The 17,946-nt window shown below is 35.9% G+C and overlaps 8 protein-coding genes and 1 non-coding gene across 9 annotated transcripts; 5 read left to right on the top strand and 4 right to left on the bottom strand.

Annotated features, from left to right (window-relative positions):
• Positions 1 to 237: 237 nt before the first annotated feature.
• PIG1 (protein phosphatase regulator PIG1) lies at positions 238 to 2,226 on the top strand (the record flags this gene model as incomplete). The annotated part of the gene is made up of 1 exon (XM_033912130.1): positions 238 to 2,226. The coding sequence occupies one exon, from the start codon at positions 238 to 240 to the stop codon at positions 2,224 to 2,226; it is 1,989 nt and encodes a 662-aa protein (XP_033768021.1).
• A 1,317-nt stretch (positions 2,227 to 3,543) lies between these two features.
• On the top strand, positions 3,544 to 3,617 carry SPAR_Ltrna11V. The gene has a single exon. It is a non-coding gene; the product is annotated as a tRNA-Val (tRNA).
• Positions 3,618 to 4,245: 628 nt separating this feature from the next.
• Positions 4,246 to 7,788, top strand: YCS4 (condensin subunit YCS4; the record flags this gene model as incomplete). Its single annotated transcript, XM_033912129.1, has 1 exon — positions 4,246 to 7,788. The coding sequence occupies one exon, from the start codon at positions 4,246 to 4,248 to the stop codon at positions 7,786 to 7,788; it is 3,543 nt and encodes a 1,180-aa protein (XP_033768020.1).
• Positions 7,789 to 7,897: 109 nt separating this feature from the next.
• On the bottom strand, positions 7,898 to 8,725 carry CMG1 (Cmg1p; the record flags this gene model as incomplete). The annotated part of the gene is made up of 1 exon (XM_033912128.1): positions 7,898 to 8,725. One exon carries the CDS (start codon positions 8,723 to 8,725, stop codon positions 7,898 to 7,900), a length of 828 nt encoding a protein of 275 aa, XP_033768019.1.
• Positions 8,726 to 9,122: 397 nt separating this feature from the next.
• DCS1 (5'-(N(7)-methyl 5'-triphosphoguanosine)-(mRNA) diphosphatase) lies at positions 9,123 to 10,175 on the bottom strand (the record flags this gene model as incomplete). The annotated part of the gene is made up of 1 exon (XM_033912127.1): positions 9,123 to 10,175. One exon carries the CDS (start codon positions 10,173 to 10,175, stop codon positions 9,123 to 9,125), a length of 1,053 nt encoding a protein of 350 aa, XP_033768018.1.
• Positions 10,176 to 10,521: 346 nt separating this feature from the next.
• On the bottom strand, positions 10,522 to 11,166 carry SEC22 (SNAP receptor SEC22; the record flags this gene model as incomplete). The annotated part of the gene is made up of 1 exon (XM_033912126.1): positions 10,522 to 11,166. The coding sequence occupies one exon, from the start codon at positions 11,164 to 11,166 to the stop codon at positions 10,522 to 10,524; it is 645 nt and encodes a 214-aa protein (XP_033768017.1).
• A 280-nt stretch (positions 11,167 to 11,446) lies between these two features.
• BOP2 (Bop2p) lies at positions 11,447 to 13,159 on the bottom strand (the record flags this gene model as incomplete). Its single annotated transcript, XM_033912125.1, has 1 exon — positions 11,447 to 13,159. The coding sequence occupies one exon, from the start codon at positions 13,157 to 13,159 to the stop codon at positions 11,447 to 11,449; it is 1,713 nt and encodes a 570-aa protein (XP_033768016.1).
• Positions 13,160 to 13,656: 497 nt separating this feature from the next.
• On the top strand, positions 13,657 to 15,762 carry PDR8 (Pdr8p; the record flags this gene model as incomplete). The annotated part of the gene is made up of 1 exon (XM_033912124.1): positions 13,657 to 15,762. One exon carries the CDS (start codon positions 13,657 to 13,659, stop codon positions 15,760 to 15,762), a length of 2,106 nt encoding a protein of 701 aa, XP_033768015.1.
• Positions 15,763 to 15,940: 178 nt separating this feature from the next.
• On the top strand, positions 15,941 to 16,972 carry NEJ1 (Nej1p; the record flags this gene model as incomplete). Its single annotated transcript, XM_033912123.1, has 1 exon — positions 15,941 to 16,972. One exon carries the CDS (start codon positions 15,941 to 15,943, stop codon positions 16,970 to 16,972), a length of 1,032 nt encoding a protein of 343 aa, XP_033768014.1.
• Between the last annotated feature and the right edge of the window lie 974 nt (positions 16,973 to 17,946).

Here is a 17,946-nt window from a genome sequence, read left to right as displayed (position 1 = left end):
GTTCACTGCTATTAGTTTGACTTCTTTATTACGCGTTTATTTGGTTTATATCCAGAGATAAGCCGGTGGAATTTGAAGGGCTCTAATTCACCAAGTCTGGGGTAAGCGCTTTAAGACTTAATCAAATTATTCCGCTAAGTCTGAAGTATCTGACAAATAAAGGTTGTTCAATACCTTCTATGCTCGTTTCTCCGACGCTTGTCACAAGATCAATAATTTTACTCTTTGTTTTTACAAATGCCTTTCAACCATGGTAAGAAGCTTAAACCGTCTTTAAAACTCTCGAAAACCACCTCCATTTCTTCTTTTGTTTCTTCGACACCCTCTAATTCATTTTCTCCATTAGAAGACTCTACATCTGTTTCTTCATCGACATCATCTTCATCATCAGGAAAATCGGTAAGGTTTGCTACACATTTATATACAGTGAAAAAGTTCAACACAAAGTTGGCGCCTATCTCAATATCAGAAAAAGCCGATAATAAGTCAATTAGACGGATTACTTCGCACCTCACAAGACATTTGTATAACAATGCCATTCCACTAACCTTTCCCCTCATTCAGGGTGAAGATCATCCCTATAGTTTGGATATTTTAGATTACAGTGATTTAGAATATGACGATAAGGATGATGAATACGACAACGAAAGTGACGTAGAGGATAATGCAATGTTTATGCATGACCGTAGCTTGTTTATTGAGAAGGACATTCTTTGCCTAGGTGAAGATAATAAATTCGATATAGCAGAATGGAAACTCGTCAGTAGTAATTTGAGCCTATTCAAAAGTGACTATAATATGGATGTTGCTGAGTTGGAATACAAGATCTTCAAATACTTAAATGGTCAAAACATAAAAGTACATTCGCTAGAATTATCAGACCCTGTAAACTACGAGGATATTTGTTGCAATAATTTTGGTAGCTGTCAAATTTGGGGACTTATATTTGTCAACAACTTGAATTTCGAGAAAAAAATAGAGATCAAATTTACCTTAAATAACTGGACGGATATTCATTATATTGACGCGTACTATAATAAGTCTGTTACCTCTCAAATTGACGAATTCAAATTTATCATTGATATATCCGCATTGAAATTAAATTTAGTATCAAAAAACTTGATTTATGCTGACTTTTTGGAAAGGAAGACTACTTGCTTTCTGAATTTGCAATTCTGTTGTCGTTATGATGTAAATAGCTTCGAGAATAAGTCATTTTATGACAATAATGACTACAGAAACTATGAAGTATCGATCTCTTTGGCTGTGATAAATCTAAACCGTGGGGTTTCAAGATTACCAAAATATAATTCCAATCTTAATCCTTCTAAAATAGGAGATAGCAATGCAGATGTTACTATCTCAAAAAATAAAGAAAGTCTCAAAAAGCCTACGAGAAAATTTATCAAAGATACAGATTACTTCAACGACTCACCGCTAAAGCACAAGTTTTATCAATCGTTTGAAACAAAAGCGGTCTGTAAAAGAGAATATACACCCCAAACTCCTCAAGCGGAAACAAATGACTGTAAAATGGAGCCTTTCAACTATTTCTTCGAGCCTCCGGGCTCACAAACTGATGAGGACATATCAGATAGCTCATATGACTTATCGTTGCATGATTTTAACTATTGGGAGTTTAGCAACCACGGACTTGGGAAAGCACTGGCTGACTCAGATATTTTACAATTCAAAAATTATCCCAAACCAGAACCTTTTAGCAGGAATCCTATAGCAGATAACACATTCACATTAAATACCGACGATAGGACCTTACGCTTAAAAACACAAGAGTTTGAAGACAATTTGAGCGAGGAGGGGAAGAGCGCTAAAACAAGGGCCGCAGTAAATAGAACGCAGTTATACGATGATGAGTATAATACTTTCTTCATCTACTCCACTTGGAATAATTCTACTGACACATTGATGAAAGAAAAAGATGAAGCACCTGTAGAATCAGGCTCTTGCTCTCGACTATCTATAGCGACTATAAAGGCGGAAGGGGATTTAGTACGTCAAGAAGATATCAATAGTGACAGGGAATGCTCATCTCAGGAATTTTCTCCCTTGAATAATTCGACTCCGCCACCATTTTTTTCATGTGACAATATGATTGATAGCTCAAGGGAATATGAAGACAAAATCTCTCTTAGCTCTAATGAAATCCATATTCTTCGTGATTATTTTTCCAAATCACCCTCACCCTCACTATCGCCCATATTATAACAATTACGAAATTCTTTGAAGTGAAGAGAACATAATTTAAAAAAAAAATTAAAATAGTTAATCATATTCTTTTGCCTTTCATAGATTAGATATTTAGACATTTGCTCACATAAGATAATATCGCTTTTGCATTTTATTTCTGACTTTCCTTTTCACCTTTCGAGATGACTTCACTTCTTTAGAAGCACCTCAAATTCGGTGAGGAATTTTCGCCGCTACGCAATTAATCGTGTTTTATTGATGGAAAAGGCCATAACATTTTATTTCTCAAAATCTATCTGCTATCGATAAGTTATAGATCTTCTATAACTTATTCCTCGAGGATATAGGAATCCGCAAAAGGGAATCGATATTTCTATGAAATAAAAGTATTTTTTTTCCTTTCGTTTTATATGTTGTCATTCATTATCCTATTACGTTATCAATTCTTGCATTTTCAGCTTTCATTAAATTCGATGACAGTCACTCAATCTTTATGTCATTTTCTTACACCGCATATGATAATATACAACTAAATATATGATATTAGAATTTCATTCCAACAGTAATCAGTAATATGAATACCACCAGTCAATAGATGATAGTTGATTCATATTGCTACAACATGGTAGTCTTATATACATGAGTAATATGAGTCGTCACATTAAATGTATGATAACTACCGGAATTACTATTATATTGGTCATAACTAATAATGAACCAATCTTCATGTGTTCTATACCTCTCTTATATAAGTACGAGAAGATCCATATTTAACCTTCATTGATACTACCTCTTTTTACCTCTAATTATCTGAGAATTAGGTGAATAATTAGATAATTGTTGGGATTCCATTGTTACTAAAGGCTATAATATTAGGTATATAGAATATACTAGAAGTTCTCCTCGAGGATCTAGGAATCCACAAAAGGGAATCGATAGTTCTACATAGTGTTATTATTTTATCTTCTTTCTTTTTATATGTTGTCATTCATTATCCTATTACATTATCAATCCTTGCATTTCAGCTTCCATTAGATTGGATGACTGTTTCTCAATCTTTATGTCATCCTCTTGCACCGCATATTATAATATACTATTAAATAGATGATATTAGAATTTCATTCCAACAGATTGGATGACTGTTTCTCAATTTTTATGCCATCCTCTTGCACCGCATGTTATAATATAATATTAAATAGATGATATTAGAATTTCATTCCAACATTATCCACAATAAGATACGTAAAAATAGAGGAACCTGTTTAAGTTTGGATCTGAAATTCCTTTTATATTTTGTTAAGTAAATCCGATAGGTTTCATCAGGTGTAATTAGTTGGTTTCGTGGTCTAGTCGGTTATGGCATCTGCTTAACACGCAGAACGTCCCCAGTTCGATCCTGGGCGAAATCAATTACTTTTTATACTTTATACTTGTCAGAGTAAAGTTGGAATATTGTAAGATGAATTTAAAGCATCTACTATTCAATAACAGGAGCCTCTTTTTTACCTTCTTATTGGTTTGGGAAATTAACATTAGGCGACGTGTTCATTTTCTTATTACCAGCCTTTTTTGAAAAAGGCCAGGTATCAGGAAATAAATCATGGTTCTAGCCTCATAGCTGTTACATACTTTATTACTCAAACGGATCTACTGTTTATGTAAATAATGTATGCATATATGTTTTTGACTCTAAAATGTTATCAAACATTATACGATACTTGGAAAGTAATTTACACAAGAAATTAAAACATACAATTTTGAAATTTTTCTTTTTCGAACCATAAATATCTTCGGGATTTTACATGCATATTTTTGTCTATGCTGGTGGTAAACAAACTCGAAGGGCTTTTGTCGATCGCATTATGGATAAATTTTAGTACCTATAATCTAAAAAATTAAATGCATCGCGAAAATCTTGCGATCATTTAGTAAACAAAGAAAAACCTGTCACTGACAAAAAATAAAGGTATAGGGAGTAGAGGCAGCACAATCATTTCTGTTTTGCTGGATACTAACTAACTGTGTCACTTTTATAAAATGACCGGCTTCAATCTGTCCGAGTATCTGACCAAGTTCCAGACAACAGATCGAGAATCATATCCTCACTTGGAGGATCCATCCAGAGAATTGAATATCATCATAGATCAATTGGCCGTTTCGCCTGAGCAAATAGATTCCAGTCCAGAGTCGTTAGAAGCGTTGATAGATCTTTGCCATGACTTCCCACACTTAAAACCGAAATTGCAAACTCAATTAAGCTATTTAATAAGTTCGTCTCTATCGAATCTGTCAAAAGATATTAAGGCTAATTTGTCATCAAATGTTAACTTTACTGAAATCAGTGAACTGATACCGCAATGGAAAAGGTATTTGGAAGAGTACGGCTACCTTATTCAGGTGCTATTGACATTTTTACAAGATGAATTACATAAAGTCTCATCGCAGTCTACTAACTTAAATCGTTCTGTCAAAAATGGTAAGAACGATAGTGCAAACGTTGAGCTATTTAAAAGAGATTGTAATCAAATGGAAAATCTGCTTGAATCTATAATAAAGGTACTGGAGATTAATTTATCTAAAATATTTCAGACAACCCCCGAAAAAGATCTGTTTATTGGTTTGTTTACAAGACCATTATTTGTGTTATTAGAAATTGAGCCTCTGGCAAAAGTATCGTCCATAAAGATGTTTATTCAAAGGATTTTGGCTATGTGTGTTAAAAATCATGGTCAAAGTTCAAGTATACAAAGTTCATTGATGACAAATTTAACTTATTTTCTTCATTTGTCGGTTTTCAATGCAGAACTACTAAAACTGTTAAATGATGATTACAACTACCCTCAACTAACAGAAGATATCTTGAAAGAAATTAGCACAAGGGTGTTTAATGCAAAGGATACTACGGGTCCAAAGGCAATATCAAATTTTTTAATAAAATTATCGGAACTATCACCGGGAATAATGCTTCGACAGATGAATCTTGTTATCACCTTACTTAACAACAGTTCCATAACATTGAGATGCTCCGTTGTCGAAGCGTGTGGGAATATTGTGGCTGAATTGGCTCAAGATCCACAAACTATGGAACATTATAAACAACAAATAGCCGTACTTATTGAATTACTAGAAGAAAGATTCCAGGATTCAAATCCCTACGTTAGAACGAAAGCAATACAAGGATGTTCAAAGATCTGCGATTTGAGTTCGAAATTTAACAAGAGCAAAGCTAAATTTACCGCGTTGGCAGTACGGTCCTTACAGGACCGATCTTCTTTAGTTCGTAGAAACTCGGTAAAGCTATTGTCGAAATTACTGTTAAAACATCCCTTTAAAGCTATACACGGCAGCCAATTGAGGCTGAGTGAATGGGAAGAATATCTTAAAGTATCTGAGTCACAATTAAGTTCCACTTTAAAGAAAGTCGAATCACAAGAAACTCTTGATGACACAATTGAAAGATCCCTGATTGAAGAAGAGGAAGAACAGGACGAGGATCAATGTAGGACGGAATTAGAGGGCTCTTTTAATAATGGCACGGAACTTTCTAGAATAGAAAATGAGGTAGAGAGTACAAATACAACTAATACTAGCGTTCTCATGAAGATAAAATTAATGATTGTTTACTACAAAGATGCTATTTCTTTTATCAAAGACATACACAAGAGTATCGAATTAATATCTAATTTGTTGTTTTCTAAGAACAGAAATGAAGTTTTAGAATCAATGGACTTTTTAGTTTTAGCAGACGCGTTTGACATTGAATTGAGTGAATTTGGTATAAAGAAAATGTTGCATTTGGTTTGGATGAAGGGCACAAACGATGAAGGGACGAGTATATCAGTACACTTAATAGAATGCTATAAGCAACTATTTTTAACGGCACCAGATAGCTGTAATATGCAGGAGAAGACGGCACATATCGCCAAAAACTTGATTAATCTAAGTATCGGAGCATCTATTGCAGATTTGGCCTCTTTAGAACAATTATTAGGAATGATGTATGACCAGAAAATGATTGATCAACATGTAATTAATATTCTTTGGGCCATCTACAATTCTGCGTTGAAGACCGGCACGCAGATTGAACCAAATGTGAATAATGAACCAGGTAAGAGTAACTCCGAAAAAGGGTTTTCCAAAGAACAGATTCATGGTTCTATTATTATTTTAGGAATGTTGTCGTTAACCGATAACGAAATAGCATTAAAAGGATTAGAGTCACTGTTAGACATTGGACTCGGCAGCGTTGGTATAAAAGATTTGACCCTTTGTCGATATTCTTGCTTAGCATTGGAGAGAATGGTCCCAAAGAAAAGCACTATTATCACCAAGGCAATAAATCAAGAGCTTGAAGATGTTGCAGTGAAAAAGTTGTATTCCATGATTATCAACTATACTAGGGATAATGAATACTACCCTATGTGTGAACAAGCGCTTAGTGCACTGTTTACGATCTCCTCTAAACCTGACATATTGGCCACAGATCTGATTAGAGAAAAGACTATGATGACTTTTGGTAAACCAGAAGGGGAAGACTCTATTTTGTCGTTAGAACAATCCTCCAGAGTTGTTTCTCTCAGTCAATTATTGTTCATTGTCGGACAAGTGGCGATTAAAACACTTGTCTATCTGGAGAAGTGTGAGGCAGAATTTAAGAAAAGAAAGATCGAGGCAGAAACTCGGAACGGTAAAGGAAAAAACCAAGATGCTGATGTAACTAACACTACACAGGATAACGGAGGTGATAAAGAGCTAGAAATGATAGGAGGTACTAATGAGGACGATTTTACGGACGCTATTCAATTTGTAAAAGAGAATGAGTTACTATTTGGAGAAAAATCTATATTGGGGAAGTTCTGCCCTATTGTAGAAGAGGTTGTTTCTAATTCAAGTAGGTTTAGTGATCCAATGCTACAAAGAACTGCGACCTTATGTTTAGAAAAACTAATGTGCTTATCCTCAAAATACTGTGAAAAGAGGCTACCACTGTTAATCACAGTGATGGAAAAATCACCCGATCCCACTATTCGTTCAAATGCTGTCTTAGGATTAGGTGACATGGCAGTATGTTTCAACAACTTGGTAGACGAAAACACAGATTACTTGTATCGTCGTTTACATGATGAAAATTTAATGGTACAAAGAACATGTTTAATGACTGTTACATTCTTGATTTTAGCTGGTCAGGTTAAGGTTAAAGGACAACTAGGAGAGATGGCCAAATGCTTAGACAATCCAGACCAAGGAATAAGTGATATGTGCAGATTGTTTTTCACCGAGTTAGCTTCCAAGGACAACGCTATTTATAATGGATTTATCGATATCTTTAGTAATTTATCGTCAGATGATTTATTGGGTAAAGAGAGTTTCAAGAAAATTATCAAATTTTTGCTGACCTTTATCGATAAGGAACGACACCAAAAGCAATTGAACGAGAAATTAGTTGGAAGATTGAGAAAGTGCGAGACCCAAAAGCAATGGGATGATATTGCATTTGTCTTGAATAATATACCATACAAAAATGAAGATGTCACTTCATTATTGGAGCAAGGCTTCAAAGTTGTATCAGCAAAAGAATAATCGAGCTGACTTTTACCCGTCTCTCCTGGTTTATATTATGTGTTATTATATAAAGTAAAATTGTTCATTTTTTTGTGCCTGCAACATGATATTATTATCCCAGTAGAGTTCATTTGTGGTCCTCTTCATTCACACCTGGGCAATGCTCGTAAAGATCACCTTCATCCTTATATTTGATTCCGCAAAAAAAACAGTAGTACTTCTCGGATCTCAAGAATATATTCAATTTTGTTATTCTTTTTTCAATGCTCAATTCATTCAGTTCGGTGAGTTCCGTGTCCTCTGTGATACGACTGCCAATAATTGAAGCATCGCAATTTATTACTGAGGAGGTATGTTCAATTTTTTCACTTTTGACGACAGGCGAAGGCTCTAACTCTTTCTCTGATGTTGGTACTATGACCTCTTTCGTTTCCATATCATCGTTACTGGCATCCTTCGGGCCGCCTCTTGTTAATTCTTTATTTAGTTGTATAACGTAAGACCTCCAAAGTACGTTGAAGTCTCTCGGATCTTCGCCCGTATTGTATAAATCGGAATCACCCATCATTTCAAAAGCAACTTTTTGGATCCTATACCATATTTTTTCTAATCGTTTATTGTTTTTTGTTTCACTTTCTCGTTTTATGAATTCTTGTTCACTCATCTGCATATCCTTCACCATTGATGAGTCAGACTTTTTTGCACGAATGCCCTGTTTCTTGGTGCTAATTTCTACCTTAATAGGTTCTTTTATGGCACATCTATCCTTACCTAATGTTTCCCCTTCCTTGTAGCCCATATTTTCCATCATTTTATAACCCTTGGGCATGATCGAACGTAGTGATTTGTCCGCGGTTTTGTCATTTGTCGAATCCCTTTTCGACTTCTTGTGAAGTACTTTATCCTCTAAATCTGTGTTATCCTCTCGATTTCTTTTTATTTTATTTCCCTCCATTTTATACCCTCGCTGATAGTGCTAGTAGATGTGCAGCTTATCCGTTATTGTCCCCTTATTTCAGTAGATTTGTTTATATTATTCTCAATAGTGGAGAACTTTCCATCTCAACTCGTCATCAAACAGAAAAAAAAAGGGAAAAAGATCTTGGAGATCCAGGACAACAGGGCAACATTATTCAACAGTCCTTTCTGATTGTTTCATTCTTAGTTTTTTTATTTACTTTAAACCGGTGGTTATATAGTACGTATTCTATTATTTTTTTGATCACAGAATCTCAAGTAGGCATGCCCTATGTTGTTGTAAACTAAGGTACGTAAAACAAACAACGTTGAACAAAAGAAAATGAGGGTAGGGAAAAGGCGGATGATGTAAAAAAAGCAGGTTGTAACAATATTCATTTGAAGCCGTTCACAATCTTAGGTATTTTCGGGATACCGTCTCTTTCCAATTGTTTGGTTAGTTCTTCTTCCAAACCTCTTTTCCACAAATCATGATTTTCACCAATAGCATAGGTGATTGTCTTGTTCATGTAACCTTCTGGTCCTAGATAATTTAACATTTCAATGATGTCTTCCAACAAGATAGCCTTGCCAGCGGCAATACTATTGCCTAAACCAGGGTGCTTTATGTTAACGATGTGAATGTGGAAGTGATAATAAGAAGGTTGGTAGTGAACCAGAATTCTCAACTCATCCGGATGAACAGCATAGTTGTAACAACCAGGAACAATGGACCTAATCTTGTTGTTTAAGTTGATTAACCATTGTTTGTCAGAATATCTCAAATCTCTTATCGTCTTAATATCGGTTCTGTAAACGATGGCAACTAGGTACAAAGAGTCCAAGTTCATACCATCCCATTTCATATCAGGTAAGATTAGGAATCCGTCGTCCTTATTCTCCTCAGAAAAATCTTTATAGACGACCCTTTCAGACTCGGCGCCTTCATAAAGAATATTGTTTACCCATTTGAGTCTACCGTTATTACACATTTCTTCGATGTAAGGTTGGACAATTCTCTTGTACATCTCAGGGGTCTCTCTGACTAAATGAAAGTTTTGTTGTTCATACTTTTTGATATGAATTGGAGTGGCGGGCCAAATTAAATTCAACTTGGCTGTAGGATTGGACTGCATATCCTGCTTTATCACTGACAACCCCCAGTAGTAAATATCATTGGAAGTAATTTCCTTTAACTCCTGAATCCCGCTGATACAAGAATACTCGTTTTCACAGTTATATAAAACAGGAGTGGAGCGGCCGTCTTGAGAAGGTCTTCTCACGGTTTCGTCAAACAAGAAGTGCGTCTTTTCAGCCGTGATAATAGCGTCCTTGTTGTCAATGGTTCCCAACAAGGACATGACTTTCGTTTGAGGATTAGAATCCAAGACACTAACGAATTGGAATCTCTTGATCAATGAAGCAAAATCAGTTGGTAGTTGAGACATGGTATATGCTAATTTTGCCGTTTCGCTTTCTTGTTTTTTTTTCAGGAAATACTCTTTAACACTATGTGCTTGTTAAGTTTAATACTCAAGACAATTAATAGGGTAGTGATGTCAATTCTATCATCCAAAAGAGGTTTTCCACCTCTTTTCCTTCGATTTATAGTGATGATATCCTTGAAAAGACTCCCTAAAAAGTGCAGGTGCGGCGGGTCACCCGCGAACTTGCCTGAAAATACGTAATTATGTCAAATAAACTGTGCCATACTATACTAATATTGAACTAGGCTATGTTATACACTTGGACCAGGTTGGTCGGGTTTTGTGATGTGGGATGATGGGGTGACACCTATCTGAGGAAAATCCACCAAAAGAGGAAGACGAAAAAGAAGGCGACGATGACGATAGGAGCGTATTGACTGATCAGGAGATCAAAGTTGATCTTCCGCGCAGACTTTCTGTACCTTTTGGATGTTTCTTTCAAAGAGGAACTCATGTCGCTCATTTTATCGAGAGAATCACCTCTGTAAAGCAGGTCTTCGATGTTCTTGGACATGATTTGCTTGACACCTACCAGCTCTTGGTTTAGTTGGTCCAAATTGTCCTGAACTTTCTTGTCGCTGTATGATTTTTTGGTCATTTGCAGAAAGTTATCAAAGTTTACAAACTGGTATGGTCTCACGGTGGGCTTGGGGTACTCATTGGCAAATGAGTGTTCGAATTCTTGCGCTATATCGTTAAGGTATGAGAATGCTAAGTTTCTTGGGTATCCAGATTCGCAAATGACGAAATAGTATACCATGGATTTCTTCAAGTAGTGGATTTCAAAAGAGCCACTTTCCAAAGTGGCCTCTGTGGCAGATTGTGGTGTCATTCTGGAAACGACGATTTTCACTTTTTGTTTTTGTTCGAATAAGGAGGGATCATTTTCGTTGTCCACAGATGTACAAAGAGGCAGCCCATCTTCTCTGTAGATTAGTGTTGATTTTATCATCCCTACTTTGATTGCGAGTGCGTACCAGGATGTCACTGTCAAGCCTTGTATTGGTTTTAGGTAATAATAGCTTATAGATATATTATATTACATGGACTTTATTTGTTTATTCTTCGATGGTAGAAAAAGACCGAAAAATAAAAACAAAAAGCGTTGAGGATTTAGTGCCAAAGAAAAAAAATTCGTTTATGACATCTCTTATTAGATAAATCAACGGATAACTAGCGGTGTTTATGTAATTATAAATGCCAGCACATTATGGTTGGCCGAAAATTGGACTTCAGACTACAACAAATTTCTGCCTTACATCGAAGAAAGTTGAAAAGCTCTCCCGGAGGTCTAAATTTGGTAGATGGTCTTGTAGGTTACTGATATTAAGAACGTAATTAGAGTGGTCTTTTAATTGGGCAAACCCCAGTTTTTTGCATTGTGGTAGTTCATTCCATGATGTGAACTCTATACAACTCATATCATTTGACGCTTGTTTTTGGTGTTGGGCGGTATCGCAAAGGGTATTGTTGATGAACAATTCCTTTAGATTTGGTAGGTAAAACCCTTGGATTCGGATGGACGAACACTTTTCAATACGTATGATTTTGACAGTTAGCGATCTTAGCGAGTTATTTTTCAAGCAAATCATTGGCCTTTTTAGATCGTATCTTTGCTTGGCGGTGCCATCGCCAAACGAAGAAGTGAAGGGAATCCAGTTGATGATTTGAGTTTTTTCCACCCCCTCAGGTATCAACTTCACCCTAAAATAGCAAGTGCCATCGTTGGTTTCGTTAATTGCCATTTCTTGCAAAATTTTAATGTTCCCCCTCAATGACTTGATATATCTTTCTGGTGAACCTGAAGAGGTTGTTTCGTCATACTTGAATTTGTGACCAGTGAATTCTTTAATCTTGGGCATTGACCAATTTTTCAAAGAGTGCAGTTGGAAGAGGAAATTTATCGAAATATTTTCACTTAAACATTTGTTTAGAACATATGACGATAAATCTATGAAGTTACAGCACTGAGTAATCTCATTACTGTTTGGGTAAGTAGATATCTTGATAAAATTTAAGGTAACCAAATTAGGGAAGTTGATATCAAAATTGTTGAAGAATTGTCGCAAGATCGACTTGATAATTAGGGCTGCAACTGTCGTTGTCGAGTTTAAATTTAAGTTTTTATCCACGTCAAACTCGTTATTTCTTTCAAACGTTTTTATCTTTGTTGTTAGTTTATGCAATATCGAACTAAAGAATGAATCAAGGGCCATATAATCCAAATTCAATGTTTCAACAAAGGGGAAACAGATTTTCTTGCAAACGGGGGGTCTTCCCTTCCCCTTTTCGCTAGTCTTGGAAAAGAAGTTTCTATAGTCTTTATTAATCAGCTGGAAAATATCTGGATCAAAAATCCCAAAGAAATTTTGATCCGAATAAACATTGGAATCCAGAAAATCCAGATACAATGTGTTAATATCAATATCTGCCACGATGTTCGCAGTATGCAATTTTTCCAAAGGCGAATAAAACGAACTCTTTACATCACGAGCACAAAACACGAACTCGATTATATTTGAACTAGAATTAGCCAAGGGGAAAAAGGTTTCTATAAGTTTCAAATCAGAAAATTCATCAAACAGAACAACAAGTTTCTCTGTTTTGAAATTCCGGATCTCGTTAGCATTGGTCTTCAAATCAACTACTCTGATATATTGCGTGTTCATATCAATGTATGGCAACAACCTCTTCAGAAACCCGTACTCCGATCGTAAAATTGAGTTTTGTGTAGCCTCGCAGGTCAGATCTAAAACCATCAAGTTCTTCTTGACGTAATTCGTCAAGAAATTCTCTGTTATAGGCCCACCACCCTTCGAAAAGACTGAAAAGTCGATTAGAGTCACTAAATTGTATAGCCAATATTGAGAGTCTGTTTCCACCACGGTGAACTCAAATATCCTTTGGACAAGTTCGGTAGGCAAATACGATAAAGCGGCCACCATCTTTGTCTTTACTTTTACCTGGAGAATATATCACTTTCAAAAGTCACAGCCTATGTATTGCACGAATTTTACATAGACCTCTGGTGTGAAGGTTGAACGATCAATTCAATAATTCATTTGAATCTATTTATAAAAGAAACGATCAATTAAATATAACAACGAGCGGCTGAAAATTAAGGGTTCTTTCGAAGTGTGGAGTTTTCAGTCCGTTGCAATGCCTATTGGGTATGCACACAAAGACCACGGTGGCTTATTCGCTGGAGGGTCCAACAATGACTCAGCAACCATGAAGAGGCGTTAACAGCGGTGGTCATCAGCGGGGTAGTAATAACGGGGTCATTACTTCTTTACTACATATACTTAAAATTCATTGCCGCAAGGTGCAATGCGGCGCCCTGCCGCGTTGACAAAACTCTTGAAAGGTCCATGACAGTTGGAAAAACACGTGGTTAGCATAGGGACAAAAGGAAGATGCAAACGGCACTTAGTTCGTTAGCATGGATGGATCCCATATTCGTATGTCACCTACCACTGAAGAGCCCGTTTCGAGCGGTAAGAAGGGCAAGAGGAGGAAGATCATTAAATCATGTGCATTTTGCAGGAAAAGAAAACTGAAATGCAGTCAGGCAAGGCCTATGTGTCAGCAATGCGTGATTAGAAAGTTGCCGCAATGCATATACACAGAGGAGTTCAACTATCCCTTGTCTAATACGGAACTATTCGGGCAAGTGCCCAATGTAGCATTGGTTCAAAAAATTGAGAACTTACAAACTCTATTAAAGGAAAACGATAAGGATAATGCGAAACCGGTGCATTACAGATGTTCAGACAATCCAGTACGATCGCTGCGTACTTCAGTACTAGGTGATAATGGCTCGATGTATGTGTTTGGCCCTACTTCTTGGAAAACTTTATCCTTGTTTGAACCAAATAAGTTTCAAACTGAGTTTCAAAATTTATGGAGAGTTTTGAAACCGCTGCCCGAAGGCACTAGATCGCGATTAACTGAGAATAATATTGTAGCAGATTTGCCTAGCTTTTCTCGAATGGAAAGCTGTATCGAATCCTTTTTTGCTGGACCGTTGTTTGACTTGTTGCATATTTTCAACAAGGACGATATTCTTTCCCTCTTGGACAAGATTTTTATTAGAGATGCCACTAACAGTGACCTAATCATCCTACTCAATTTGGAAGTTAGTCCAAAAGATAAGTATAACCTTGGCATTGTACTTCAAATCCTTTGCTTGAGCTATTTTAACCAAAATGTCCCTCCTTCCGTAAGCCATTTCATTCACACTTTAACTGCAGCTTCCTTATCGTCATCGAGCTCAAACTTCGTGGAAAAACTACAATATTTCTTATTGTCTTATATCAATGTAATGATAAATTGCACGGAGGGTGTATGGGATGCGACTCAAGGCATTGATTTAATCAACGAGCTATGCCAGGGGTGCGTAAGTTTGGGTTTGAATGATATCGATAAATGGTATTTAAACGAAAGTAAGGTAACTAAACAGAACTTGAGATGCATTTGGTTTTGGGCTTTATTCCTTGATGTATCCACGTCATATGACGTAGGTAAACCTCCGTCTATTTTGGATGATTTCCTGGATTTAAGTGTATTTACTGCGCAGAATTTCAAATCACCGGACGTTGACTTCAGAAGAGTTAAGTTGATGCACGATTTTTTAAATGTTTCCAGATCCATTACTCGTGAAATTCACAAGAGAGAGATAAATGGAAAGTTGATTACTTTTTCATTAAGATTGATTGAATTCATACAATCTAACTTTTCACCTATCGAGCACTATACGAATTCAATTCACTACTCCGGCATTGATTCCTTCGATATATTGATTTTATCAAGAGCTTTGAGTATGGTTGCTAGTTTATACAATATTGAAATGATCATCGCTCAACAAAGTAGAATTATAGATAAGAATAGAATGGTTCAGTTTCTATTGATATCAATATCAGTCTGTGTTAACACAATAGTATTTCATTTTAAAGAATCTGTCAATGGACAGAGGGACATTTTACCTGAACGACTAAAACTGTCGATTATTCTAATAAATCCTCTTTTAATACGAATAATATCGCAAGTGTACGGTTTAGCATTCAATAGGTTAATCTTCAGGGAGAAAGGGTTCCTTTTCCTTATCGACCTTGACACGGGGAAAAAAATTCAATTTATTAAATATGAAGAAGAAAACTTCGATGAGCTCTTGACAGGATTCGATATTATAACTGATAAATTTCTGTCATTTTCGGGAACAATAATAAGATTTTACGAAATTATTGATAGCATATTTGCTTCTAATGAAAGAAACAAACAGTTGTTTAAAGCAGTTTCCAATTTTTATCAATTAACTTCAACTTTGGCATTTGAACGCGTAAGTAGGGTTTTATTTGATAAAGCATCCCAAGCAAGAATAGAAACTGAGAAAGTCTGGCTGAAAAAGGGCATTAATATGGAACATTTCAGCGATCTCATGATTGAGGATTTTATTAATGATGTCTGGAGAACGTTTAAAGACATTTCTAAAGATCTTTGGTCTATTGACAAAAAGAAATTCTATAAACAATATCATTTCGATTTATAAATTTATGTACGGTTGATGTATTTTCTTACATAGTTTTTTCGTCCCAAAAAGGGATGTCAGCGTGGTACCTTGTATTAGGGAAGAGTGCAAAAACAAAACAGCGTTATGTAAGAACAGGACGCCTATGGAGAGTAACTATTCCAACGGTTAGCTGGGAGTTAAATATTACATATGGGTGATGGATTCTGAGTTCATAGGGCGACAACTAAACGATTCAGAATGGTTTGTGGAAAGAATTAATGGTGAGGGAAATTGTCTCCTCTCATTTTTACCGATGTCATCTTCAAACACAGTTTTGATGATTGTCTTAATTTCCTTGAAGCACTTAGTACCCAATGTCTTCAAACTCACGCAAACCCAACTAACACAGCAATGTCAAAGTCAAGGTTTCACTGATAGTATGTCATTGAATCGAATTAAACTAAGATTAATGGACATTCTACAATCTCCTCAAGAAATTAACCAAGTTCAATTGGTAGATTCAAATTTGAATTTTAGTTTCGACGTATCTGCGGAAATTACCGTTTCCATAAATAGTGTACCTTCTGATGTTACTAAGGATACGCGCTTTACGATTTTGCAGAGTCTGTGTATGCTTTTATTAAAATTGATAAACATCTCTTCCCAGTATCAATATATACAACGGGATATCCTAAACGAAAAGCAAAAGTGTCTAGATTTTCTCTTGAGGTCTCTTGGTGATTTAGATGGCGGAAGTAAAATTATCGGTCAATGGGCTCCTGAAAACTCTAAGAATTGTGAATCTCTGCAGCCAAGTACGGATGATCACGTAATGAAAACACTACGATATAAAGGAAAATTCCAGCATCTAGAATTAACAGCCGATTCACTGAAATCATTGCTATCTTTAAAGCAAAATCTTCAAGCAGTATCTCAGATTGAAGAGTTTGCGGAATCGAACAAAAAAGAGCGTGCCGGAATTCTTGGAGCGAATGATCTTCATAATGATGATTTTGAGCTGCAGCTAGACCCTACAGATGAGGCTCAACCAAATATCTGTTGTGAAATTAACCCAAAGACAGATTCTAAGACAACCGCCATAGAAAGTGGTGCTGATTCGCAACGTTACCTGGAGGATGTTTTTGAACTTGAGTCTAAATCTCCAGAAAGAACAAAGTCGAATTCTTCTTTGGTGCAAGAATATCCACGAAAGAAAAGAAAATTTGGAAAGGTTAGAATCAAAAATTAATGTAAATTAACTAGGTGTAAAAAAAGTACCATTGCGCCTTTCTGATGATTCTCTTTCCTCTTGAACCCATTAACAAATGTTACTTGGTTAGATGATAAAGTTATGCAACCGCCAAAACGTATTAAAAGATGGGGAACTCACATGCACATAGCAAGTCAAATAAGATTTCAAAAAAAGTATACAACTACTTGACGACGGACATTTACATAAATCAAAAAATCATACATCATACAAGGTTATATATGTAATAGGACAGTTTAATTATTTATTATTCAACTAGCAATAACCCCAGCGCTTGGCCACATTCTTTAGGTTGGAAGTATTTAAACGGTCAGCCGCATAGCAAAATAGCCGCCGCAAGCTCGCCCTTTAATGCGAATGTACTTTTGACGCAAAGCATAAGCGCGGACGTAAACTTAGTTCACAGCATCAATTGAGAAAAAAAACCAAAAAAAAAAATGGAAAATGAATACTTGGTGCATGGGTTTAAATGAAAATTTCCCAAAACCATAACACCACGCAATATGTAAATACTATTGGAGACTGCTTTCCGACTTTTTTGTGTGAAGTAATCAGATTATTATATTGAGTAAGTACATGAATGTAATATTTAAATTGTATTTAACGGTGGATGCACCAAAAAAAGAAAGTTACAGTAAGAGACTTCTTGTCGATTCGCTTATTCCATGCCACACAGGATAGCCTCAAATCAATTAATTCTTAACTTCAGTAAACATTCTGGAAGACAAAAAAAGAAACAATTTCGTCAGATATCTCATCAATTATAGTGAGTTGTACACTCAACCCACGTCCAAAAAACCACAAAAATTAAGTGACTTCAATCATTTAATTCATTTTTTGAAAAATTGATATCATTGAGCATCTCTTAACGCATTTGTCCCTTGTTTTTGGCCACAGAAATTCCCTTTCTTAAGAATCCATTAAAATTAATAAAGAAGTTGCATGGATTCACC

The sequence above is a fragment of the Saccharomyces paradoxus genome (assembly GCF_002079055.1).
Source record: "Saccharomyces paradoxus strain CBS432 chromosome XII sequence".
NCBI lineage: Eukaryota > Fungi > Ascomycota > Saccharomycetes > Saccharomycetales > Saccharomycetaceae > Saccharomyces > Saccharomyces paradoxus.
This window is presented reverse-complemented; position numbering and strand designations above follow the sequence as displayed.